Source organism: Tachypleus tridentatus, chromosome 12, assembly GCF_004210375.1.
Source record: "Tachypleus tridentatus isolate NWPU-2018 chromosome 12, ASM421037v1, whole genome shotgun sequence".
NCBI lineage: Eukaryota > Metazoa > Arthropoda > Merostomata > Xiphosura > Limulidae > Tachypleus > Tachypleus tridentatus.
This window is the reverse complement of record NC_134836.1, coordinates 43,654,733-43,682,320: the sequence shown is the minus strand read 5'-3', so window position 1 is coordinate 43,682,320 and position 27,588 is coordinate 43,654,733. Positions and strand designations below refer to the sequence as shown.

At 31.5% G+C, this 27,588-nt stretch overlaps 1 protein-coding gene across 2 annotated transcripts in view; it reads right to left on the bottom strand.

Annotated features, from left to right (window-relative positions):
• LOC143233148 (protein turtle-like) overlaps positions 1-27,588 on the bottom strand; it is a 102,078-nt gene that overhangs the window by 18,686 nt on the left and 55,804 nt on the right. For both annotated transcript variants that reach the window (XM_076469089.1, XM_076469090.1), the window contains exons 2-6: positions 12,579-12,908; positions 6,616-6,726; positions 5,294-5,497; positions 2,164-2,472; positions 1,603-1,893 (exon numbers count right to left, since the gene is read on the bottom strand). In XM_076469089.1, the coding sequence (XP_076325204.1) occupies positions 1,603-1,893; positions 2,164-2,472; positions 5,294-5,497; positions 6,616-6,726; positions 12,579-12,908 (1,245 nt within the window). The remainder of the gene's footprint in view (positions 1-1,602; positions 1,894-2,163; positions 2,473-5,293; positions 5,498-6,615; positions 6,727-12,578; positions 12,909-27,588) is intronic.

Here is a 27,588-nt window from a genome sequence, read left to right as displayed (position 1 = left end):
GAACTCTTAGTGTGTTAATAGAGATAATTGTACTGAAGTTAACAACCAGTTAAATAAAAGCAACAGCAATGTTTTTGTATTTTTTTTTAATGTAATATTATATTCCGTGACCAGCGACAACGAACAGCGTAAGTATTAAAAGTGATACATTCGTTCGAAGTACCTCATTAAATGAATATAAAATATTATAGTGTGTGTGTTTTTCTTAAAGCAAAGCAATATCGGGATCTCTGCTGAGTCCATCAAGGGGAATCGAACCCCTGATTTTAGCGTTGTAAATCTGTAGATTTACAGCTGTTTCAGCGGCGGACTAATATTACGGTATATACTGATAAGTTCTTACCAATGTACAGGATGTATACTACAGTTTGTTTAAAAAACATTTCTTCAGTATTTCATAAGGCTTGTATTAATACACAGACAAATACTTAAAGCTAGCTCTGAAATAAACTCTAGGTAATGTCGAATAGGACAGCTTCACGATGAATGTTTGTGACCTTGAGCTAAAAAAAGCATATGAAAGTCCATGTCTTTATAAAACATATTGTGATATCGAGAAAGCATATATTCTGTTGACACTTATTACATTGTTAAATGTTTGGATTAGGAGTTCTATTAATTATTTTGAACACTTGCTGTTTTAATTATGTCTGTTTGTTTTAGAACAAAGCCACAAGCCACATTTGGCTAGCTATTGCGGAGAACTGAACCCTGAATTTTAGCATTGTAAGTACGTCAACTAACCACTGTCCTGAAGGAGGGCATTTAATTACATACATGTCTTTATATATGAATGGAAACATAAGGCAGAAAATGGAATTTTTGTGAAGGAATCATGAACGTAATAAATTAAGCACACTGTTCTGATATGAGGTAACCCTGTTACGTAGAAACATAGAAAAATATTAGACTTGAAAGTGAAATAACCAAAATGCTCTTACTTCGTGCTCTCAGTATCAGTGTTTTTAATAATATAAAATACATGAAATTTTTGGTAAACATGTTTTTCATTGAAAACTAAAAGTAATCTATCTGTGCATAAGATGATGTGTCATAAGTGAAATTTTATGCACACCTTGTAGTAAAGGTTATCACAAGATTATGAAAGACACTGAAAGTAGTGTAACATATGACATGTTATTTAAATGCGTTAGCTTTTCTTAAACCTTAACACCGTAACTCAACTAAAAACATAATTTATCTTGACTTTGAAAACAAAAAGATTAATCTCAAAGATAGTGTTAAACCCAATCAATACTAAAGAATGTATAATCTGCTATTTCACTTTCTTTAGTGTTCATGAGTTTTGTGTTTTGAAACATGCAGCAATCATTAAACAGGAAATACATATATCCGGTGCGTCAAGGATACATTCTATTAACAAGTTTCATTTAGGAAATTGCGTGTCAGAAACGTTATTATTATAAAACCATTATATTTGGTTGCCATAAATACCTCATAAAAAAATGAACTGCGAAATCAGTTTATGACAGTAGGTAAGGATAATATACCAAAAGACGTGCTTGTAAAATTTTAACCTGTTTATATTTTCTGGGTAACAGATTGAAAACTTTACAGAAGAATTAAGAGTGAAAAACTTACATTGTACTCTAAGAAACACCATATTGCTCTCTCCCTTCCCTTCACTGTTCGTTGCTAAACAAGAATAGCGCCCTCTATTCTTCCTCTTAACATTTTGAAGTACTAAAGACTGGTTGCTGATTATAATCCCAAACGAGGCATTTGCGCAAAGCTCACTTCCCTCAAACCTCCACGTTATTTCAGAAGCTGGAGGATTAGATTGAATACAACAGTCCAAATAAACGTCATTACCTTCTTGTATATGACTATGGCGTAGTTTGCTTCCAAGACGAAGATGTAGTTGAGGTGTATCTAGAAAATAAATAATTTAATACTTTTCTGTAACGTTAGATACGAATCTCCAAATGAGTACAACATATTTTGTTCTTTTTTATATATAAAATTGAATACGGCATTCTTTAACATGCAAAGTTTAGATCTTCTGAAACTAAGGTTATATCTGTGTTTTAGGAAGGTTTTATTTACGTCTTAGAAGAATATAAAAAATTTGAATGCGTCAAATCCTAGTTTCTGCTTAATTTCTAAGACAACGTCCAAATATGTTAAAAGAAATGTTCTTACAGTGCACATCCAATTTCCAGCCAGTTTCTATTGCATTTCCCGGGATTAATGGATTTTCTGCCTTGCATGACAAGTATTTGCCGTTATCGTCAATGCTAGGTTTGAAGATGAGAACATTGGTGGTCTTGTTCCTGCTGCGGTTTCTTTCAAATGGGGATCGCTTTTTGGCACTTTGAAGTTTCTTTCCTCCAATCCACCATGATAGTTGCGCAGTAGGGCGCGAGCCTGTTACGTGACAAATAAGTTTGCTTGGTTTCTTTGTGGAAAGTGGTCGATTGCTATTCTCGATCCACACATCAAGGGGTTTAACTGCGTATGCAAATAAGAAAGGTATTAATGGTTGTAAGATGACGGACGGATTTTAAAACCTATGAAAACTTAGCTTGAAAGAAAACAGTATCGATCATAGTACTGTATGCATTAAATGTCAATAGTTTTTTAATAATTGTTTATTTTTAAATCAATAAAAAGATAAAAATCATCTACATATGAAAATCAAAAATTTTAATTTGCGTTTCGTAATTTCTGATCCAAATTTGGTATATTTTTTTGTATAAATGGAAACTAACGACGAGAGCAAGGTTAATGTAGATTCAAGTAAAGAATATATGTGTTCATATAACGATTTATATACCCATTATGTCATCAACACGGACTTATAGGTACACTTCACAAAATTTAATGGGACCTTTACGTTGTTTCAATTTCTGTAAGGTCAAACCCGAATTAGTTTATTGAACTAAATAGTTTTAATTGTAAATGGAAGAAACTGTTTTCCCTACTAGACTTACAACACTAAAAACCGGGTTTCGATATCTGTGGCTAGTAGAGCACAGATAGCCCATTGTGTAGCTTTATACTCAATTTAAAGTAAACGAATTTTACAGGAAAAAATAAATAAAATAAAGCTTCAAATATAATTTAATTTTTTGAAACCGTAATTATCGCAATTGATAGAACCGTAATTATTACAACTGATAGAACTACAAACAAAGAAACAATAAAATAAGCTGTTTGGCTAGTACTTTTTACCAGTCCTCCAGCGGTAAATCTGAGGGCTTATAAACCTAAAAATCAGGTTTTGGTACCAATGATGAAACAATATAGACAGCACACTGCGTAAATTCGTGCTTAATAATAATCCAACAATTTCTATACTAAAGGCTGTCGATTGTGGCTAACATATTAAATTGTTTGTTAGTTTTTAATATTGAAGTGAAATAGAAGACATCTTATTACACCAGTAATACTTTTAGTAAAATTACTGTAAGATTTTGCAAATTATATAAAATAGTTTTGTAACTATGTATAAGTATACTCTGTTTATTTTAACAAACTAAAGATACTTGGTGGGGAAAACTCAGTAAAAATCTGATCATGTATCATATATCATTTTCTTTATTATGTTGAGCATACCATTATTATGTATAATGATCTTACATTTTTGTCAAATTACGTTATCTTGTGTGATTTAAATCTAAAATGTTGATAATACTGAATATTATCAGCGCTGAAGCTAGACTGCTAATGCGTCCTAATTCCTAGTGTTCGAAAACTTTTATTGGTCCAATAATTATACTTCTTTCAGACAAGTTGTGCCTCTGGATAACCTCTTAATGATTTGTGATGCTTAATAATACACAAACATATGTAAGTATCAGTTTGAAGAGTAAAGCAAAATGAACCATTTACAAAAGTATGCATGAAGAAATCAGGTGAGTTTAAGACTTGCAATTTTGACATATCCTTATAATGCAATTAGAACAAATATAAAAGGTTATTGATGTTTCAATTTCGCCTAAAACTACACGAGAGCTAACTAAGCCAGGCGTCCATAATTTAGCACTTTAAGACTACAGAAAAGGCAGCTAGTCATCACCACCTATTGTTAACGAACAGTTGGATGAACCATCACATTATAACACCCACACGACTAAAAAATTGAGCATGTTTGGAGTTACGAAGAATTAAACCTCAGAATATTAAAGTTATATTTTGATAAAATTAAAATAAATACATTATTAACATTTTAAAGAAAATTTCCCAATTTTTTCTTATGCATCATTGTTGAGATTGTTTCTATAAATAACAAAAAACAATACTTATCTCAATTTTAAAATTATATGATGTTATATGTTTATTATTTTCATAGAAGAGAGAAGAACTCACGTTGAATTGTCCTATAAAGATTTTACAGCGTATTAAAATTTGTTTTTTGTTTTGTCAAAGTATTCTACATTGTTTCAGTGGTAATCTTGAAGGCTTATAACATTAAAATTCATTTACTTTATTTGTTTTAAAGTTTTCGCGCTAAGCAAAAAAAAGCGCTATCTTAAGTTTGAACTAGCAGGATAGAGGGAAATGAAATAGTAAACGTGTTCTGTTGTCATTCTTTGGACTGCTCTTGTATGATTGAATAGTTACATTTGAGTCGTTATTGGTTGCTATTATTTTCATTGCATAAGGGAGCACGACTGTTTATTAAAATATATTTTATGTTGTTTATGACTAAATGTCTAAATTTATTTCACTTTCATAATAATACATCGATTATTTATTTATTTTACAGATATCTATTTTAATTACAATTTATAAGATTATCTTTCGTATTTCTTAACCTCCTAGACTTTCTATAAGGTTATATTTTCTTTGTTTCTGAGCTTCATGATGATGAGTGGTCTAGAATGTATTTTACGTAAATTAATTCAAATGTATAGACACATAAATGGCCTGGCATCGCCAGGTGGTTAGGGCGCTCGACTCATGATATAATGGTCTCAAGTTCGAATCCTTGTCACATCAAACATGCCCCTCCTTTCAGCCGTCTAGGTGTTATAAGTTAAGGTCAATCTCACTAGTTGTTTCAAAGGAATAACTCAAGAGTTGGTAATGAATGATGATGACTAGCTGTCTTCTCTCTAGTCTTACATTGCTAAATTAGGGACGAGTAGCGCAGACAAACCTCGTGTAGCTTTGCGCGACAATCCAAAACAACAAAACGTTATTCATATATTAATTTGCTTGGGAAGGCTCGAGTCGCTAAGTTTGTAGGTTGAATCTATATAGTGGACAGTGCACAAATAGTCCAATTTAAGCTTTGGAAAAAATAAAAACATTATTCATTACTCACAATTCATGTCAATTGTCACCGTTGTTGAAGCAGGCGGTGACTGCTTGTTATTAGTGGCCTGACACATAAAGGTGTTCATAAGGTATTCTCTTCGTAAAGTTGGAATGATTAATATATTCTGAACAGTTGATCGAGAAATACTCTGAAAACTATCATCCAATAATTCAGAGTCCCTCCACCAGGTAACAGAAGCGGGTGGCTCACCTAAAAAATCCCAAAAAAACCTTCAGTTTAATAAATTAATAATAAATGTACATTTAAATATATTTGGGCAAACTAAGTCAAACGTAAACTAAAGAAATGTCTGACAGAGAAACAATTTGTTTTATTATTATTATTATATTTAATTTATTGAAATAACCAGATCTATCGTGATTGAAATAGAACAGATAATTATATATTTTCATATTACAACTTCCTCTGGCTCTGTGATAGAATTTGGTTATGTAGACACATGTACACAAACATATGTATCTTATTTAGTAAAATAAAATAAGAAAATTTATTTTTGTGAATCTGTCTTATGTAAAATAAATACTAAAAGATACATAAACACAGATAAGAATCAGATATATTTAAATCTAAACTTGAATTACAGATAAAAAATGTTATTTTAGGTTAATTATTCGTCACAACTAAACAGGTACATTATATAATCATGGAATATGTTCTTTTCTATCCACATTTATTCAATTGAATTTAGGGATACCTGTATGAAATTTCTAAAGTTGTGTGTATTTGCACCAATTCGGTTCTAAATGCAACACGTACTATACGAAATTAATCAATTAATTTGTATTCGATTTCAATTAATACAAGTGTCAATTACGATTTAAGTTTCATATAGTTTTGTTTTTTTAGTAAGCTTGATGTAAACAGCTAAAAGGGGTGTTTTAATTTATGGCTTGTTAATAACATCATACGTAGAAACACAAACTGTATTCTCAATTGTAGTGCCAAATGGATGTCAGAACAGCCACAATTATTGAATTGGAGAAATTGGACCGTTATAATTTTCGACAACAAGATTTCTTCCACGTTTTATAACATAAAATCCATGCAAATTATCTACACTAACATTTATTTTGCTATTTCTTAAACAATAAATATTACCTCTAGGCAAAGAAAATCGAACTTTTACAGAAGGCACTGAACAAAGAGTACCTAAAATTACTATTTGTCTACGACATATGAATTATTATGAAGTTCGTAGACTACAGGATAACGTAACCTTTTTTTTACATGTATTGCTTATTCTTTTTTTGTATAAAGCATGTTTAACAAAATGTTTGGAGGATACTCTCAAAGAAGGTTATACATACCGCCTTCACTTTCACAAATTAGGGTTAAACTATCTCCTTCATTATAAGGTCCTACCAAACTTTCCAAAACATTTTCGTTTACATCAGTGATGACAGGTTTATTTGGTGGAACTGGAAATAGAAGACACTTAAAGTTCTCACGATTATATTTTTATGCAGTATTATTATTATATATAAATGTGGTTTTCAAACTTTGAATCCACTAACCTACATACCGTAAATACAAGTAAACATACGTGCACAGTCACAGTAAATGCCATAGACAACAGCTGTCAATTGCTGCCTAGCAAAATAACGTTAAGTTACACAGTGTGTAGTATTTGACTGCTCAATTAAGATTACACATAAACATCCAACTTCTTAATTAAGTTAGCAAAACAGAACGGAAAGTATAATAATAAGTATTTATTTCGTTCTTAGAGTTATGAGGTGTCACTGAATTAATTCTAGCTTAATGAGAGCATTAGTTTCATTGACTATAAAGGGTTATAGCGTTTTACATGTAGTACACATTCTAGGATTGAGCGAAAAGGGTTTTGGAATTTACCAAAAATTTTACGTGAGATAAAAGCCTAACATTAGGAACTATCTAATTAGCTGGAAAACGATATCAAAACTTTATGGTGAAGTAAAATGCTGTTACAGCATACTTAGCACAATGTTGCATAATAAATGTAAGATATAAATTATTTAAACATACAGTAAAATAACAAACACACCCATTGTAGGTTCATATGTAAGATTTCTCAAATACATGAAATGGAAGAATTGAAAATTACGCCTACTGAAAGACAGTTTTATTAATAATTTTCCATCATAATTTCTAAGTGAAACATGTTAATAACAAAACTTTATTCTGCTTGTGAAAGTGAAAAACAAACATTAGAGAATTACAATCTTTTTCCTTGTAAAAAAGTTGTAAAAACGAAAGATTAAAGTTGCGACGTTTCCCTGTAGTAAAGAGGTGGGTTTCATATAATTATGAAGACAGCATCTGGTAGTATCGAGAAGCATTTACTCATTTCTTATAATAATAGCGGCCGTTTCTCTTCTCTTAGCACACAGGCTCTACATAATATTTTATTTTCTAAAGATGGAACTTCACTGTAGGTAGCGGTATTACAAGCACCCTGTCAACTTCTAGTTGACTATGACAATCCTATGATATTACAAATATGCAACCTCGTGAAAATTCTATGAGTTCCTGGAATGCATTAAATTGATGGCAATGTTTTATAGGTATGGCATTCTGTGGTCCTTTTACTTTTCTTTAGTGAGGTTGCTCTAGGTTAGGCCAGTAGGTCCGTACATACCAGGGAACCATTATAGTAGCGTGGCAATGAGTCAACATTCAGTAAGAAAAAAGTAAAAAAAAACAGAAAAGAATAAATGCAGGAAATACACATTTAATTTTAAAAATACAAAAGATCGTAAATGTTGTTTTTTATTCCAGTTATATGTTAAGTAATCGTATGTTGCTGGTAGAAATTAAATTGGATAGTGTAAAAGGAATGATATTTCGAAAAATCTAAAATTTTTGTAAAAGAATAACCTGTGTTGGCACTAACCTTCTTGGATAAGAATCATGTAACAGCCTTAGTTTTCTCCTTGCCAGTCGCTATGTGCTGATTATTCATGAAGACAATAAATGTTTTGAGGTAAAAGGTTATCATGATGGTAAAGTGTGTGTATTTTCCTTATAGCAAAGCCACATCGGGCTATCTGCTGAGTCCATCAAAGGGAATCGAACCCCTGAGTTTAGCTTTGTATATCCTTAGACTTACCACTGTACCGGCAAGGGACGATGGTAAAAAGTCAAAGTATATTCTGCACATGAGAACTTGGAGTGTCCTTTATAAATGTTAAAGAAAACCACTTTTAGCCTACTCGTTTTTGAACCCAAATGCAGCACTGACTTTAGTAGAAGAAAGTCAGTAAATATTCAAATTATCCTTATCACAGTATCGAGCAGAATTATGGTAAATAATGTCATATATAGCATTAAGTTTCAACTAAGGACCTGAACAATTTAACTGCTGGGGAAAATAAAATTGACGAGAAGACATCTGAATCAGAAACAATCTAAAATTTTGAGGAAAGGCATTTTCTGGAATAGGAAAATGAATAACTGAATGCACCTCAGAAGACTATTTTAATTTATTCACTCTGGAAAATTCGTGAGAGGGAGACACTAAGGCAGAATTGGCTAAATCAAGTTGAAGTGGGAATTATGTTTCTTTCAAATATGTCGGTTAAAAAATTCCATCTGCATTTGCCTTTTAGTTGTTTAGTCACCAAGCTGTGTACTGTAAAGAAAATGTTCATAAAACACCTAGATCTTGAGGCCATTAGCAACACTATAAATAGCCAGTTTTCAAACTTTGTAAATAGCAATAAAAAGAACAACTTCTTTAAAACATATATCGATAGTTACAAATGATTACATTTATTGAAGTGAATGTAATCGAACTCTAGAAAATAGTCTTCCAGCTAGAAAAATTATTGTGTTTTAACCATCTCCCCTAGGTATGTTCCCTATACTGGAAGAAGATGGAACCGAATGCCTTATTTCATTTTCTCCATTACCTTTCGTATGATATTTATGCTTAATAGAATAATCCATTGTAAAATATAATTATTTTTTCTAGAAGGATTTTCTTATTATTACTGTCGATCGCCTTGAAGGCTCGTTTGTACTATGGCGCTAATCACACGTGTGGCTGACTCGCTGAAATGAAAGGGAAGATCAAACACATAGAGAGGGTAAAATCAACACATATAATGAAATCAATGAATGATCTAAAGCTACTTAACAACAGGTGCAGAATCTAGGTTTAAATAATGGCGTGCAAAATTAGCATGTTGCTTTTCAGTGAAAAATTAAAATAAAATTCGGCGAACGAAATATATGAAACTTAAAAATCCAAAATTTAGGCCCAACGAAGGAAAATAATTACTGCTACTAACAATATGGCTAGTCTGACTTCATTTTGATTTTGTGGTCTTTAGCAGCAATATTTGTGTTCGTACATTTTGATCATCTCACATAATATACAGGTCGGGCATGGCCAGGTGAGTTAAGGCGCTCGACTCGTAATTTTAGGGTCGAGGGTTCGAACCCCTGTCGCACCAAACGTGTTCGCCCTTTCAGCCGTGGGATCGTTATAATATTACGGTCAATTCTACTATTCGTTGGTAAAAGAGTAGCTCAAGAGTTGGCGGTGGGTGGTGATGACTAGCTGCCTTCCCTTTAGTCTTACACTGCTAAATTAGGGATGGCTAGCGCAGATAGCTCTCCTGTAGCTTTGCGCGAAATTAAAAAAACAAACAATATACTTGAGCTAGTTTTCTTAAATTATCTAAATTGTTTTAAATATTGGTATAGTATGCATATATATATATACACATACATGTCACTTATATTTGTTTAAGTAAATGACTTAATAACTAAAACTAAAGCAATCGTTTGTATTATTATGCGCAACTGAAACAGAACGAAACTTTTATACTTGTCAATCACGTTTTTTAAGTTTAGCAAAACTAAACAATTCCTTGTGCAAGAATATACTTGTTTTGTCTTATATTGATCATATTCTATAAGGAATTAAATCGTTATAAGATTTAAGTCCATACATAACAACTGTGAGCTTTTCTCTGACACTTAATTTGTGAAATGGGTATGGCTCAGAGATTAGTTTAGAAGAATATGAATCTACGAGTTCATTATGACAGTCCATTACAGCCAGGAAAATGTTTGCTTCACGCATTGAGGCATTAGATATGTTGTGAAGAGAGACATTCACATCTCATCATTGTAGCAGACAAGACTAGCTAAACAATTAGTGCTGGATGTTACTGACCATATGATTTTGATTTCTTCTATCGGCCCTAGATTGTAATAGCTTAGAAAAATATCTAAGTGCTCCAAAAAACAAAACAATTTCACTACATTATTCAAAACAATAATCATTCCATTGGCCAATTCTACAATGAGGGATCATTTGCTAATCTTTGTGGTTGAAAATTAAGTAATATACATCTTTAAATGCAAGTATATAATTTTTTTTTATAAATACTAAACACATAATATATTACTAAAAGTACAGAGATAAAAAAATTAAACGTGAACTAAATCCTCATAACATGCATTTGCATTTTTGTTTCCTACTGTATAAATAAGAATGTACCTTATAAACGGAATATCAAGTATAGAATATTAGTTCTTAACAAGATACCACGTGGTAAATAACTAACATTCAATGAAGAATAATTACACTGGGAAACACTTTTTCAGTAACTTTGAGTTTCATTGGATATTTTAACTGATTCTGAAGGAGTTTTAGGCGCTGATTTCAAATCTGAAATTAAGTTTTCTCTACAAGCTCTAGTTTGTATGCAATTTGAGGTTAATGAAATTGTACAAATGTGAACTTGCGTAAACCATGTATAAGCATTTTCACGTCCATATATATAGATAGCTTCTAATATTTTGATCATTCTTCTTTTGTTTCAGATCAAACATGGCTTCCAAAAATAGATATCATTGCAGAAACAAGCCTGATGCCTTCTGCTACATATGTGGATGCTACACACTCAATCGTCAGAGACGTAACATATCCTCGTTCGTCAAGCGTGCCTACAAGGCATATTTTGAAGTTCATCTTGGTGATCAAGAAAAGCAATGGGCTCCTCATGTTGTGTGCCACAATTGTGAGGAAATGCTTCGAGACTGGACCAAAGGAAAACGCAATGGTCTGCCTTAAAAAATAAATAAAAATGTCAAATTGCATAAAATCTGTAGCTTGCAGACAGAAACCGACTTCAGATTTGAAATCAACACACTCAAATTGACTATAGAAAGGTTTTTTTTAAATGCAACAAAATGAGTGTTCCCCAGTGTTATTGGTGTGTGGCATCGTTTCAATCTTAAAAGCATTTCCAAGTGAACTGAGGTAATGGAAGACAAAATATCATCCTAAAGTTGATATTCGTACAGGCAGATACGAAATATGAAAATGATGCGGCTTCAAAGTCATAGAACGCAAGTCTGAATGCAAAATATGGACTAAATTGATACTGGAATATTGAAACTAGTGTGTTCAACAGTGAAGATGCATCATATGTAATGAATCACAGTACAAGTTATTCCCATCTGACCGATTGGCATGTGTTTGGTGTAAATCAGCAAAACGCAGCACGATACGACTGTGTGAAGGATGGTAGATTTTGTTTGTTTTCAGAACCAAGCCAGATTTTAGAGTTCTAAGTCCGTAAACTTACTGCTGTCCCATCGGAGGACAAGTGTAATAAAAGAAATATTTTGGTTTTGTTTTCATCATATTAAATTTATCCCTTGGTTATATCGAAGAAAAGGATGACTGCCTAAATCTACATGAATGTTTTAGACAATGCTGTAGCACAAGTATTGATGAAGTAAAACGGTGAAGGTACTATAAAAAAAAAACACACCTTGTTTACTGCTGTGTCTGTTAGGAATTAAGCCGAAAACAAAAGTATAAAAATACTCGCTACCAGTCCACAACCTAGACCTAAATCCAGTTAAACAACTTGATGGAATGCCACCTTTATCAATAAAAAATAAACCACCATTGAACTTACTTTTAGCGCATTGGATGAATGTTGAATAACGTCTAATTTTATTACTGGAACTTTACACAAAGTATTAGTGACAGGATCTAAACTGTGAATGTTGTGTAAAGTATATCATCATATCAGAAATGGAATCAAATTACATGTATTAATGACCTTACACGTTTTATTATTGTCCTAGTACTTCTGGTAACATGATGCCATTTTTTATGTACATATGTTTATATTCCATAAGTGTAGTTTAAAATATGATAGTATTTTTCAAACTACATAAGCAATAGAAGTGTTAAATTATATAAAAAAAAGCCACGAACGCTTATATTTTTCTAGTTAATTTTTCACAAAATCCTTACCGATTACCGACAAATCCGATATAGAATACCTTGTCCTGGCTACTCGGAAATCTACTCGACACTTGTAGGTCCCAGCATCCCCTGCAAATACGGGCTCAATGATTAGGACAGCTGGTCTATCCACAACACTAAAGTAAGCTCTTCCAGACAAGTTATCAGACGAAGAATGCCGAGAATAATTTTTTACACCACGTCTAGCATCCATAGTGTACAATGGATTCGATGTATCTCCTCTGTACCACAATATCAGTAAAAGTTCGTCGTTTGGGGTTGGTAAAGTGATGTTACATGGCAAAGCTACTTTGAATCCTGCTATACCTAGAACTTTTTCTGTAAGAAAAAAAAATCAAATACCTAATCAGAAAATAACATAACGGTAGTTAATTGACTACATATACGTATTTATACAATTTTTTGTCCTCTTTTATATATTGTTAGAATCCGTACAATGTAAGATTTATAATACACTTGTGTAGCAATCAAATGCTAGGTTAAAATAAAGTTAAAACATAATATAATGAACAGTTGACAAAAAGTCTTATAATTTTCTTTAAACATTTTTATTAATTAAACCATATATTTTGGGGAGACATTGTAACACAATGCCCTCCAAATCGTTCTCAGTATCGTAAAACGTAATAAATTTTACAAAATACAAGTTGAAAAAGTGAGGAAGTACATAGCAGACAAAATATATATGTACTCAAGTTGTATAACATCCCTGGATTACTTCTATCAACCTTATATACGTGTACCTCTACAGAGGTTTCTTTCGCAGTTAAAGGGTTTGGAATTACATAATTTGTTTCCTTGAAAAGATACTTGAGATCAGGAAGTACAAATGGAAATGAGCTCTAAACTACAAACACATTTATTTCACCAACATCAAAACTTCAAATCGTATAAAGGAAATACCTACTAGAACGTCTTCGTAACTGGATTTCTTGAAAGGAAAATAAGTCATCATTTTCGTTGTGTAATAATGTAATAAGGGATTTATTTTGACTCATACGTGAGTACTGTATGATTGTTATCTTTCAAAATTTACATATCCGTGTGTTGATTCTTTCATACAGATTGGTACTTCTTCATACGACTTTATAATACAAATTCTGGTCATTCGTTCATGACTCCAGACTCTCTTTGAATAGCTCTAATGACATCTGAAGTTTGCAAACATAAATGAAAAATTGTTTTATTAAACTTTAAACACTGCTGATTTTGGTATTACAAGCAAAACTGAAAAGCTTTTTTATAATTTTCTTGATATATGTTAATGAGGCTACAATGCCTTCACTTGAGGTCCAAACGCAGACAAGTTGTTGGCATGTCGGCTCTAGAATAAAGATAAAAAAGGATCGACCTTCCAGCTTTGTCTGAACATTTTTCGTTAGGCCTACTCTTACGTGGGTCCACCATGACCATATATTTAGGGCGCTTGAGTCGCGACTTTGAATTCCCATTCCACCAAACATGCTCGCCCTTTCAGCCGAAGAGGCATTATAAAGTTTTGTCAATCCCACTATTCGATGATAAAAAGAGTAGTCAAAGAAGTGGCGGTGGGTGGTGGTGACTAGCTGCCTTCTTTCTAGTCTTACACTGATAATTTAGGAACTACTAACGCAGATAGCTCTCGCGAAATTCAAACTTTGAGTTGTATGGCAACATAATTTTGATAGTCCACCCTGTTGCTTTGTAATGAATAATTGCATAGTTGACTGCTTGCCCACTTTGACCAACAGTTCCAACTTCAAATATTTCTAACTGGCTCATTTACTGAATTTAGTCATATGAATTTGGTTCCGGTTGAAACTAATAAACAAGTCTTCTCTTGCTTCTAGGTTGTCCAGAAGTCCTTTTAGTCCTTTCTTTAAATGCTTATGTTGTTGCTTAACTTCGTTGTTCTATCACGTCAATCACATTATAGACAAATCAGATTTAGCATTATAGAATTTACGTTCGCGTCCCACAGTTCGAACTGTATTTTTTATCTACAAATATCGTTTTCAGAATGTTTATTGACAAAGTCTTCCATACGGTTTACACTAAAACTAAGGAAATATAATGAGATTTTAGTATTTGTATACGAATTTGTACTTTACCGCGAATATATATCTTTCTTCTTTTAATGTTATAAGCTTTAAACACTGTATTGCATACTTTTTTTTTATTTTGACAGGATAAGCATGTACTTTTGTATATTTCTTTTCTTACTTGTCCAAAGGAAAAATTCCTTTATGAAAACAGTAACGTAAAAATTGTCGAAGTCAGATTGAGTGGAAATATTCTACGCTTTCCTTTTACTCTTTTTTTTTCCTGAGTGTATTTTTTAGATGTAAGGATCTGTTTTTTTTTATATTTTCTTTCAATATGGACTTTTACTCATGAACTACGAACCAAGAAAAAGACATTAAATGTTAAAGACCAGAACTGGTTCAATAATGGTTCTCCAACCATTTATTCTCAATACCTACACATATTTAACGAGAGAAATTTGGGTTCATAATAAATTACATTTCTTTATAACATTTGCGAAATGTGTTTGTTTTTTTTCAAAATCTGACACACAAAGTGTCTTGTGCCTTTGTGAAAATTATTGTATAAAGAATCAATCATGGTGTAAGTGTAACATACAGTTGTGATTCGTTTCAGTCTGTGGTATCTCGTAAACTGGTGTCATGATCACCTTCAGATTTTATAACACATTTCACAATGCTGTGAGTATGAATTGTTTATGTGAGAATTACAAAATCTATACTATTATACAACTGAGGATGCTTTAACCTATTAACGGCAAAACAGCTGGATACAACTTGTAAAAAAATACCTTAATTGTATAGGCAGTTTTGAAGTAGCACTATACTAAACTTAAAGCAGTAAACTAATACGAAAAGCAACTGCTAAAGAGTAAAAATTAATAATTGTGCTGTTTAACATCAGTCATAATTCATTAAATGAGTACAAAAACAGTATGGTTATAATTAAAAACACTTTAACTACATGTGTTGAAAACTGGTTTTGAAGATTAGGTTAAACTCATAAATTACGAAGTATGAAACAACTTACCTTAAAAATCTACATTTAAAACCTTGGATTAGGATTGCTTTAATATGCATTATTTTTACGTTTTTCAGTTTTCGAACTTACAACATTGATGTCCGGGGTTCGATTCCCATAATTAGCTGTAGGAATATAGTTTGTCATCTAGATGTGCGCTTAAATAACTAGAACACTTAGATTATTTTAGTATATAAAAAAATAGAATAAATACAAAAGATTGGAACCACTAGGGTTACACACTTTGTATATGAAAAAAGCTTGCAATATTATACAAGTTTGTTTTCTCAGATGTTTAAATCATTATGAGCTCCACCTGTAAACTATTTTTAATACGCCTACATTTTATAACTAGAAACTGATTAGGTATATACAGCTTTTAATATAGAAGTTCAATTAACCAATGGGTGTTCTAGAACAAACTATATTACGGATCTAAAAAAATCTCAACGAGAAATGACAAAACGATTTTGTTCATTGAGATTTCTAATGCTCATTTTAATTCAATTTAATAGCAGATATTGCTCATTTAAATTCATTTTGATGACAGACTTTGGTATTTACCAAACCTGTTATCTGCATAAAATGTGTGATCTTTCACCTTCAAAGAGTGAGCATTAGCTCATCAGTTCCAAAATGTTAAGTGTGTATCATACTCAAGTACAAAAAAAAGCGACATATACCAAACCTGTTATATACGTAAACACAGACATACGCATGCATATATAGATTATTTATACGACAGTTTGAATTGCTTGCAACAACTGGGAATAAATAAAATATTCGTAACTAATCTTTATTTTACTGTTTAAACTTGAAAACAAAAATAATTTGTACAAGTACAGTATAATGGAAGCTCAATTTCTTTATATTTCGTGTAATCTTTGTATGATTCAGATATAAAAAATAGATAAACGTAACTAGCAAATAGAATATGTAAAATATATAGCATCCTTAATCAATTAGCTAAAATTATATATGGAAAATTAAGACTTTATATATCTTTTATATCTGTTTTACACATTATAATATTGATAAGACAGAACATTTCATTTGCTATTATTCAAAAACTGCCATATGACAAGCATTTGTTAGATAAAACACAAAAATAAACTGTTGCTGTTTAGCTAATGAAAATATACACAATGGACTGAGTATTTCCACTCGGTCCCCCACTAGTACAGCGGTATGTCTACGGATTTAGGAATACTAAAATCAGGCGTTCGATTCCCGGCGGTGGGCTCATCAGGTACCCCGATGTGGCTTTGCAATAAGCAAATACAAACACACACAAGCGTTTGCACTCGTCCACCGCGGAGAATCAAAATTCGCTTTTCTGCTAACTTACCAGGGGACCTAATTAATAATAAAACTATATAAAAACAACTATTTTATCTAAAAACATTCCAGCATATATGTACATACGACTTCAATCATTTCTTTCTTTCTTTCTTTTATATTACTATTTAAACAGTTTGTATTGTAATCATTCTTCTATGAAAAACTAAAACAAACTAAAACTCATAATGGTGTATTTTATTTTTATACCTTTTACCATATACTGATCTTTTTATTACGTTATCTGTTTGATACTAGACAATATAGTTTAACTTAGCCAATGCAGAATACTAATCAACAGGATCCTGGTTCATCTGCCATATTATATTTTTTCGTCACTTATCTATCACGTTCTGCAATGTTTTGTGATACTTTCATGTTAGCTATTTTGAAGAAACGTATTTGTATAACACCACATGTATGGCTATTTAGCCATTGAAACAAGTCAAAACATGTTTTAGTTTATTTGCTTCTAATTAATCACAAGGGGCTATATATTTTCTTTGGTTTGTTTCTGAATTTCGCGCAAAGTTACACGAGGGCTATCTGCCCTAGTCATCCCTAATTCAGCGGTATAAGACCAAAGGGAAGGCAGCTAGTCATCACCACCCACAACCAGATTTTGGGCTACTCTTCTACCAACGAATTGACCGTAACATTTAACGCCCCCACGGCTGAAAGAGTAAACATGTTTGGTGTACGTGGATTCGAACCCGTTATCGTCAGATTTTGAGTCGAGTGCCTTAACCACCTGCCCATGCCGGACCGGGGCTATTTATATTCTGTCCACCACGGCTATCGAAACTAGTTTTCTAGAAATAATTGAGCCTTAAGGGCCAATGTTTTAGTTGATGATATAATAATATTTTACTGGTATTATTAAAATTCCATTATATTTAAAGCTGAAGTTATGTAGAAATTTGCTTATTAAAAATAATAATTTTGGTTCTTCTATTTCATAATGTAATTTGTATTCAATTACTTCGACTGTTTCGTTAGTATAAGATATTTAACCATATAGTTTTAGTAGTTTTGAATGCTTAAATTTCTAAAAATAGATATAAAAATTTGTTTCTAAAAGTTGAAAATTTTGTTTTTGAACCAAAGAGATAATATTCTTAATCATTTCTGAAAAAAAATTTATTTTTATTTTGAAAGTGTCTTCGAAATCTTAAACACAAACGAAGTGATATTCGGCATTTAGCGATTCAGTTTTAGTTTATCTTAACGAAACTACGTAACAAATGCTGTAATAATACAAGAAATTGAGTGTTGAAAACTTTAACGTATTTAAACAAGAGCTTGATCTATTCAAGTTGAATTAAATTCAGACTTGTACTAATCATGTTAAATGATTTGAATGGGCTAAATAAAAAGCTTTGCCAGGATAATAAAAGTTTTAAGGTGATGTTTTTACACCGATAATTTATGCTGACTATCATTTAGTTTTAAGTAAACATGGGAGACGTATTAATCGCTCCCAGAAGCACAGGAATATGTCTGCGTACTTAAAACTCTAGAAATCAGGTTTCGATATCCGTGGTAGATAGAGCGCAGATAGCCCATTGTGCAGTTTTATGCTTAACTTCAAGAAAACGAATTTTATAAGAACGAAAAATAAAATAAGGTTTCAAATAAAAATTAATTTTTGGAATTGTAATCATTCAAATTAATATAAAATTATTGATATTTCCGAAACAAAACATGAGCTAAAATTATTTTTAGGTATAAAGGATTTCCTAAGTACATTTATTTTAATATCGATGTTTGTTTTCATTAAATATATATTTAGAAATACATGTAAGTTATAGTCTTAAATGTATATTGTGAAATTCCCGCCTGTTTCCTAAATTTGTAGAAGAATCTTGAGTATAAGAATCAATAATACATGTTTTACGAAAGCACTGAAGAACATTTAACGCTTTAATTCCTGGTAACTACTTAGCTTATAAAAGGTAACAAACGCAACGCGGAGAGACAGTTTAAAACTGCTTGTTTGTCACAATTAGTATACTATAAATCTCGGAAACTATGACAGTGATAAATGTTAATTAATCGGAAAATTTAACAAGGAATGTCTATAGATTTCGAACATTACACACAATTTAACTTCAGTGAATTAGCTTCAGATATTGTTATTTTTACAAGGAATTTGATATTTTTGTCAGAAAAAGGCACACGTTTGAAGTAGCTAGCTAGCTTCCCGTTAAGTGAAGTATACCTGTATATAAACATAGAATTAATTCGCCCGTTGTGAACCGTCGATAAAATATTCAGTTCCAGATCAGATAGAAGACTCAATATTGTTTGTAAAACTTTGTGTGTGTGTATACATCATTATTTGTAATAACCGTTGTTATAAATTGTATTTTTTTTATATTAAAATATATCTTTGTTAAGAAAGTAAACTGTGTTTATCAATCTTCTTAGAAAATATCATACATTTAATACATATTGACATTTAATTAACTTCTGAACTGAAATTCAAACTTCCAGTTATTTGAAATCGTTTGTTTGTTTGTTTTGTTTGTTTTTGAATTTTGCACAAAGCTACTCGAGGGCTATCTGTGCTAGCCGTCCCTAATTTAGCAGTGTAAGACTAGAGGGAAGGCAGCTAGTCATCACCACCTACCGCCAACACTTGGGCTACTCTTACCAACGAATAGTGGGATTGACCGTCACATTATAACGCCCCCACGGCTGAAAGGGCGACTGAAATCGTAATACGTAACATAATAAAAAGGGGATTCATCCAAGATAAATTATGATACGTAACATACGTCTTTTAGAAAATAAATAAATATTTATGTCAAATGTATTTTCAATAAAAAAATATTTCATCATCGAAACGGTCATGATTTTAATGTAGGTCAACAATTAATATGCAAATTTTGGTAAAATAAAATATTTTAAATCTTATATATATTCATAAATAATGAAGACAAATGAATATGAAATGAAAAATCAGCGAACTGTCAAAGTAGTTTTTAATTTTGCACAATCCGTTTCAAGCTCACAATATTTTACAACTGTGCAAAGTCATAGACTGCTTAAACTGAGTGTACTCATTTTAATTGTGACATGATTTACTAAATTGATAATATATCTATTATATTTTTTGTCCAAATATTATTTTGTTTTAGAAAAATTGAAAAACCATGTTCTATCAATTGGATTAATGATTTAATTTAATGACACAATAAATCTATCATCTATTAAATTCCAAAGCAGAAGAATTTATGTTAAACATGATTGTGTACAAGCTCTATAATTTACGTTATTGTTTTTTATCCATTTCACAACTGTTATAGAAATACACCAAACGTTTCACAAGTTGACTTAGAACAAATGGCTTTTTTTCTACTGATCAAAGAAAATGAGTAGAAAGAAATGAAAAATCTCTAATGATGCTAGGAAAAATAAAAATACATTTCTCTCTTTGAGAACCTCCAGCAAGCCTCTAGCCACCTTTCAGGTTCTGTAAACAAGCAGTAGGAGGAAACACGTTAGCGTGTAAAGAGTATAGATTATTCCTTTCAGTATCAAAGTGCTTCTAACAGCAGTTCGGTAGCAGGTTTTACTAAGATATCAAAACCAATAAAGTATGAAAGAAGGAAGAATCCTGATGCTGTTATGTTTTAACTGATTAAAAACTATAACAATACGAATCAGAACACAAAACTACCGATGACTTCATGCTAGTTATGTTGGCTCTCAAATTATTTTATAAGAACTATTTAAGGTAATCTATCAAAACATTTAACAAGATGTTTGTTTGTTTTCTGAATTTCGCACAAAGCTACTCGAGGGCTATCTGTGCTAACCGTCACTAATTTAGCAGTGTAAGACTAGAGGGAAGGCAGCTAGTCATCACCACCCACCGCCAACTCTTGGGCTACTCTTTTACCAACGACACAAGTGTGTCGGTCAACAAGTGAACTTAATAAAACAAAGAAAAGCATTGAATATATCTAAATGTATAATAAAAATATAGAAATTATGTACATTTCTTATTTGTTTTTCAAACAGTGAACACCATTGTTGCTGTATTTAGAATCTTCGTGCAAAGCTGTAAAAACAGTTCCTAATTTTAAACTGATATACTTGAGGAAAAGAAACTAATCATCATAAGACACAGTATATTCATAATATACTTTCATCTAATCAAACAGTAGTATTTGACCCTCAATTTTACAATGAGAGAACGACCTCAAAATGTAGTTTGCGATTAATTTTAAATTTTTCTTTGTGGTAACATGACTCTAGCAATAGACCATCAGATCCGAGTCCGATACGTTAATCATCTTAAGGAAACGAAATTTTACTGAATTTGGCAAACAATACCAAAGGCTTTCGTGAGAAAATGTACTTGATTTTAGTCGATATTTACCAGCAAGTGCTCTTGTTAGTACAATAAATAATACGTGATTATCACTCAATAAAGCTCAGGTCTTTTATCTAGAAGATATTTAGGAAACCATACAAAAAAGGCCATTCTTAACGAATTCTTGCCTTCCAAGTCTGATTTTTTTCATGAGAACTACATTATTGTATGAGAGTCGATTTCCTGTCAACACAAACCTCTGGACGATGTGTAGTTTCCTTAAAAAGGAACAAATTACTTTTAGCCCAGATGAATTAAACGTAGTTAGCTGACTTCGAGAATTCTGAAATACATTTTGTTGTACTTTTTTTATATGTAGGCTTTCGCTAATACCGAAATCGTCTGTAGAGGTCATGCAGAAAATTGTTTAGTTCCGTACAACATCTATATATTTTAGTTAAGTTTATTAAAAATAAAAAAAATCAGTGAGTGTACTTATAATCTAATATATTATTAACTAAACATAGAACACTGTTGAGGTATACTGATTTTAAAACAAACAAACAAGAAAATATAGTTAATCGCACGGGTTATAAAGATGAAAAGTAAATGAATATGTTACAAATGGGCTTGAAACATTTCTTGTTTATGGGAGATGATTCCTGAGCTAATGCTTTTTGCCCAATCATAAAGCAGATAGAGAATTTATAAATTCCTCGCGCATCATTTTGAATGTTTGCTTAGAAAATGTTTTGAAAATTACACCTTTCAAATACATGTCATACAAGTAACAAAAATGAAAGGAATAAATACAAACGTAATAGAATATAGTTTAAAATGTATTAGAAAACTATGGCTAAAGCGAATGTAGTGAATGAAACAATTGTAAAGTTTCCAGACTGTACATTAATTTTACTTCTCTTTTATGATTTTCTGGAGTAAGTTTAAATTCAAGAATCTTAACTTTTTCAGTTCATGCTTGATGTTAGTGAAGTTTTTACCTGTATGTTTATCTTGGTTCTTCAGTTCAGTAGAGTTTGAACACGTTATATTAAATTAATTATTGACTCTCACAACGTCACTTCCAATCCTGCTTTATCTGGCGACTTTTGCATTTAACAATACCATTAAAACATACCTTCTATTGAAATATTATCCATGACAGCCTGTCATTAACAAAGCTAAACTTTCTTTACATCTTTACATATTCCAACTAGTGCACGTTTTAGCATCCTAACTTTACAGAAATCCATAGGCATATTATTCTCCAAATGTTTGATATATGAGATATTTGAACTAATCTTGTTGGCTATGCTTTGTACTGTTGCTCAAAATACTTGAGTGATATTTGTAATTAATCTCTACTTTCATGGATTCTCACCTGTTGAAAGACACATCGCTTTGCTCACCACGGCTTAGTACTACTAGTTTTGGATGACCCAAGTTAACCTTTATTCCTTTGTTTTCCAGTGCATTAAGTACAATGGGTTTCACAGTCTTGGAAATTCTAAATCCAAAATATATAAGCCTACTTAACGGCAGACAACGTAAAAAAGTAATTCTCTTATATAGCATTCCACTGCGACTTTATAACAGTAGTGAGTGTGACTGAAGTGCTATTTGCCTTATTGAAATCGTTTTAATTTAATGTGTTCAGTAGTACAACTTAAATATTCTCAGAGGCAAACATCCTCTTTCAACAGTGAAAGCGTTATAATGTGACAGTCAATACACCATTCGTTAATAAAGTGTAGAGAAGAGTTGGAGGTGAGTGATGGTCAGTTGCGTTTCCTGAGGGCGACAATTGGACATCAGAAAAGCAGAACATCACATTCATATCTTTACTATAAAATAGCTTAGGTGGTTAGGTGTTCGATCACCTAGTTGGCACCATTTTTGTCCAATGTACAAACTAATCACTTTTCGCAAATTATACAATAAGTGATTCAGTCTGTAGCAAGTGATAAGAAGTGATTCATATTGACTTTTTTCGGAGATATGTGTGTAGTGGTGTATACATATGGGCAGATAACAGCTGTAATAGCATTATTGAACTTTGAAACACCACATCTTTATTAGGTGCCCACATCATAAGGTGCGACATTTTTGCTTCCTGTACAAAGTTGAGTTCCTGATGTATCATGCTGTTTTTATTTGAAGTTGCTGTGTAAGACGGTTTATTCTAGTTTTATTTCGTGCAATTGTAGTGGAATACTAGAGAAAAATATATCTGAATATTTACTACTGTATTGTACAGTTGTTAATTGTAATATCTGATCTTGTTGGTACGTTAGCACAAGTGAAATATGCTCAATTATTTATGTTGGTAGGATAATAGTTTGTTTTGGGGGATATGAGCTAATATTGGTAGCTACCTATTGGATAAGAGACGAGGGGTAGCTTCTATTTATAGCTGAAGTCTGCGTGTCTTCTTCGTAAATGATAACTATCGTCACTATACAATTTGAGTAATCGTAAAAATTGTGTTTGTAATAAGGAAGTTCGGAATGATTCAAAGAGTAGGTTTGTTTGTGAATCTGTTTATTTATAATTTATACTAGTGTACTAGTAATCATATGGTCGACTAATGTTTATCTACTAATGTCGAGAAAAGGCACTGATGTCAGATATTTCAGAGGCAAGTTATAAAGGTTTGGAAAAGAGGATAATTAGTGTAAAAGGTAGTTAATTATGATTTCGGTTTGGATGAAGTCCCTTTTATGCCGTTAATTTAACAGCAATACTTTTTCTATTTTAACTCATTACGTTGATGAAACGTTAGAATTTCTGTTTATCCCAAACAGAAACTGCCAAATTTCAACATCATTTTTGTAATCGTAACAGATCTACTTATGTTAGTTATTAAAATTAAAAGCGATAAACATAAGGACAACTTCTGTTAAGCATAGAATTATGTTGACAGTTCAAATACGGGTATTTGGTCAAAATCTTCATTTTGTAGAAAGTTAATATGATGGGATAAATAGTATCTTTTATGTGTGTTTGTAAACTTGTGATAAAAGGTGATAAAAATAAAGCCAAGGTTACAGGATATTTGTAGGATATGTTAACTCCTTGATTTAGAGAAAAAAAGAATTTCTAGATTAATTTACAGCGAGATTCCTTGCTGTAGTAGGTAATTCGTTAAATTTGATAACAACAACAACGATAGAGGTTACGAAGTTGTTGATGTCAAGAGTTGGGTTGCTGAAAGAGGAGGATATAAGAGTTGTGTTAAACATTCAGTTATATAGAAATGTTTATACCAAACTAAAGACGCTTCACCTCTGCTTATTTTATAATAATGTTGTCTCTTTGTAAATGTTTCTATCACTAGGTAAAAGGCTATATTCAGCTTCGTCAAGTAATGGTGTCATAATTACTTTAACTTACCTAAAAATATCATAAACATTCAGTAATCTATTTTTTTAGTATGTGGCACAATTGTTGATACTTCATATTTTATATAAGGTGAATACTGAAGCTTCCATATAAAGCAAATTTAAATCGTACACAGTGAACACGTTGCTTCAGTCTGACACAAATTTGAACGAGATTTGCCGTTAAATAGAATTAGAAATAACTAAAGAAACGCAGGTAATAAATATAAATGAGTCATATGAAATGAACAATTGCATCTAGTCAATTTATCGACAGTACAATACACTATTACAGAGAAAAAAAGAAAATTAATCAATCGAACAATGAACTAATATTTTGTATTTACTTTAAATACACCAGGACAACTTTATTGTACTACCATAAGTTTACCCATGAATGAATGGGAAATATTCTTACAAATGTTCTGTATTACTTCTAATAATTATGCGAAGTAGTTTAGTTGCTCTTTGACCTCATTAGTTTCCTTATATCCCATATCGGTGCTTTAAATAGGTTATACCATGGTTTCAAGTGTTCCATAACCCTTTTGTATCTCCTATGTATAGGAATATTTAGAATTACTATATTACTGGAAAATGGATCTTTATCCAACAGACCTTGTCTCTGTATAAATGATGTGATATATAAACATCTATCGTACTTATCACTGTCATCGGTTTTGTTTAGATTTCTAACCATTGACTAAGATAAAACTCTTCATTTATGTTGGTCTTCTAGCTCGCTTGACCTTCACTTCACTATCGAACAATCCATCATCGATTATCACCAAAAAATTAAATATATATTTATCTCTAAAAAGCATTTTTCAGCTTGGCATTAGACTTCAAACAGTTACATTAGCAAACTTCTGCCTTTTAGTTCTAAACTGTCGCTTTTCTGTTCAGGTTGATAACATACACCTGTACTTACTGCCAATTTAGTGATCAGATCTTTAATACATTATAAAAATCATGTACTAAGTTGTATAATTTCACTTTGAAAGAGTTTTAACTTTATACCTTACCCAATTTTATTATTAATAGCACTTGTGTCATATACCATCTTAAGGGTTTCCATACGACTCCTACTGAAACATGAAAAGTTGCTTTAATATGTTTCATCAGCCAAAACTTTGATTGTTTATGTTTGTCATATGACATTTTCCTCCTGCATACCTTTAGTGCTTAGAATAGTATGATACCTTGTAATTTTATATCCATTATGCTGCTATATCACCGTTACGTTGGTTCACTATTTCTCCAATTATTTCCATTAACATAGGTTAGTAATTTAATAAACGTATATTTTTATAAGATTTGATAGTACCTATGAGACGTATTAGATGTACATAATACTATGTTTATTGAAATAACGTCTAAATGTATTATGTTAGTAACTCCTGACCAGGGCGTCAATGTTAATATATGTTATATAATAAATGCTAGGAAAACCAAATATATATATATATATATATATTGAATGGATTACTTAAAACATTAGTATATAAAGAGTTAAAAATGTACTATTAATGTTTCTGTTATATTTTATTTGACATAGAACATCTCTGCAGGATATATAAAATGAATGTCTTCTGAAGAATTAAAACACAGTTTATTTCCAAGGCTATTGTACATAACGATTAGGTGACTGTTCTATAGAATAGAGCTACAGGAGCGTTCCATTATATCTTTTCAGATAATGTCATGCACCATTTCGTCAAGGATGTTCAAGTGTATTCGGTCGACGCCATTTATTTCAATAAGAAATTAATTAAATTGTGGCTTAGCGTTAGTTCTGAAGGACTATAGATAAAACCAGGTGTCAATACTAGTGGTAGCCTCAACACATATAGACATTTGTGGAGATTTTTGTTTAACTGCAAACAAACATAAATGATTCATAGAGAAAAATCCAGGAACTCAAACCACTGTTTTCTTTTTGCTTAGCTAAACATGCGTATAGCTCATGTTACTTCTTGGCGTGAAAATCAATATTATGATTATAGTGCTAAGATTTACCTTAGTTCCCTGTATATATGTGCACAGATTCAATGTATCACAATACTCTATTTCCCACTCTTGCTTTCGTTTCCAGCAAATATTATCTATTCTCTAGTTTCTAAAATAATTTATTTTCTTTTACAATTATTTTAAATTGTGTGTTAATTTTTAGTGTGTTTTTTCACTTCAACGCTTCGTATTCAAGAGAAAAGGATGGAAAACTCTTTCTGTATAGTTTGGGGTCCTATTCCTTTATAATTGATATTGACTTAACTTTGTTTACTTAAACTTCTTATATTTTATTCTTTGCTGTTTTCATCCAATACAATTTTACTTGCGGTTAGAAAGTGTATTCCTCCTTTAATATTTTTACCGGCAATCCACCTTCCCGCGATTAGGTGTAGATAGTGAATGTATAATTAGATCCAGAACATTATATATTCAAGCAACTGGATGTGGTTCTCTAAATGAATTCAGTTTTGTTCATTAGATTCTAAACCGAGAACTGAGGAAACAGATTGACTATTTCCAAAGCTTTTTGAAAGAACACAGCTATTCATAATTTACGACTATAGGTTTATTTGACATTAAATTACTTACCTACAAGTTTTGTCTTTGTGCTTATTTGGATTAAATTCTTAGATTTTATATACACACACACACACACACACATGTAAAAACTATTGCTAATGTATCAGACGTATACCTTAATAATGGTATATATTAATACAATATGAACAATAATCCTTTATTTAGAACATAGATCTAAAAGAGAAAAAATAAACATAAATCAAAGACATATACCGATAGGATAAATAGAACAGCGACAAAATTATAGCGACTACGTTTGTCATTTCTCAAACATGTGTACGCTTTCAACCAAAAAATATAAATCAAGATAGTTTTAAAG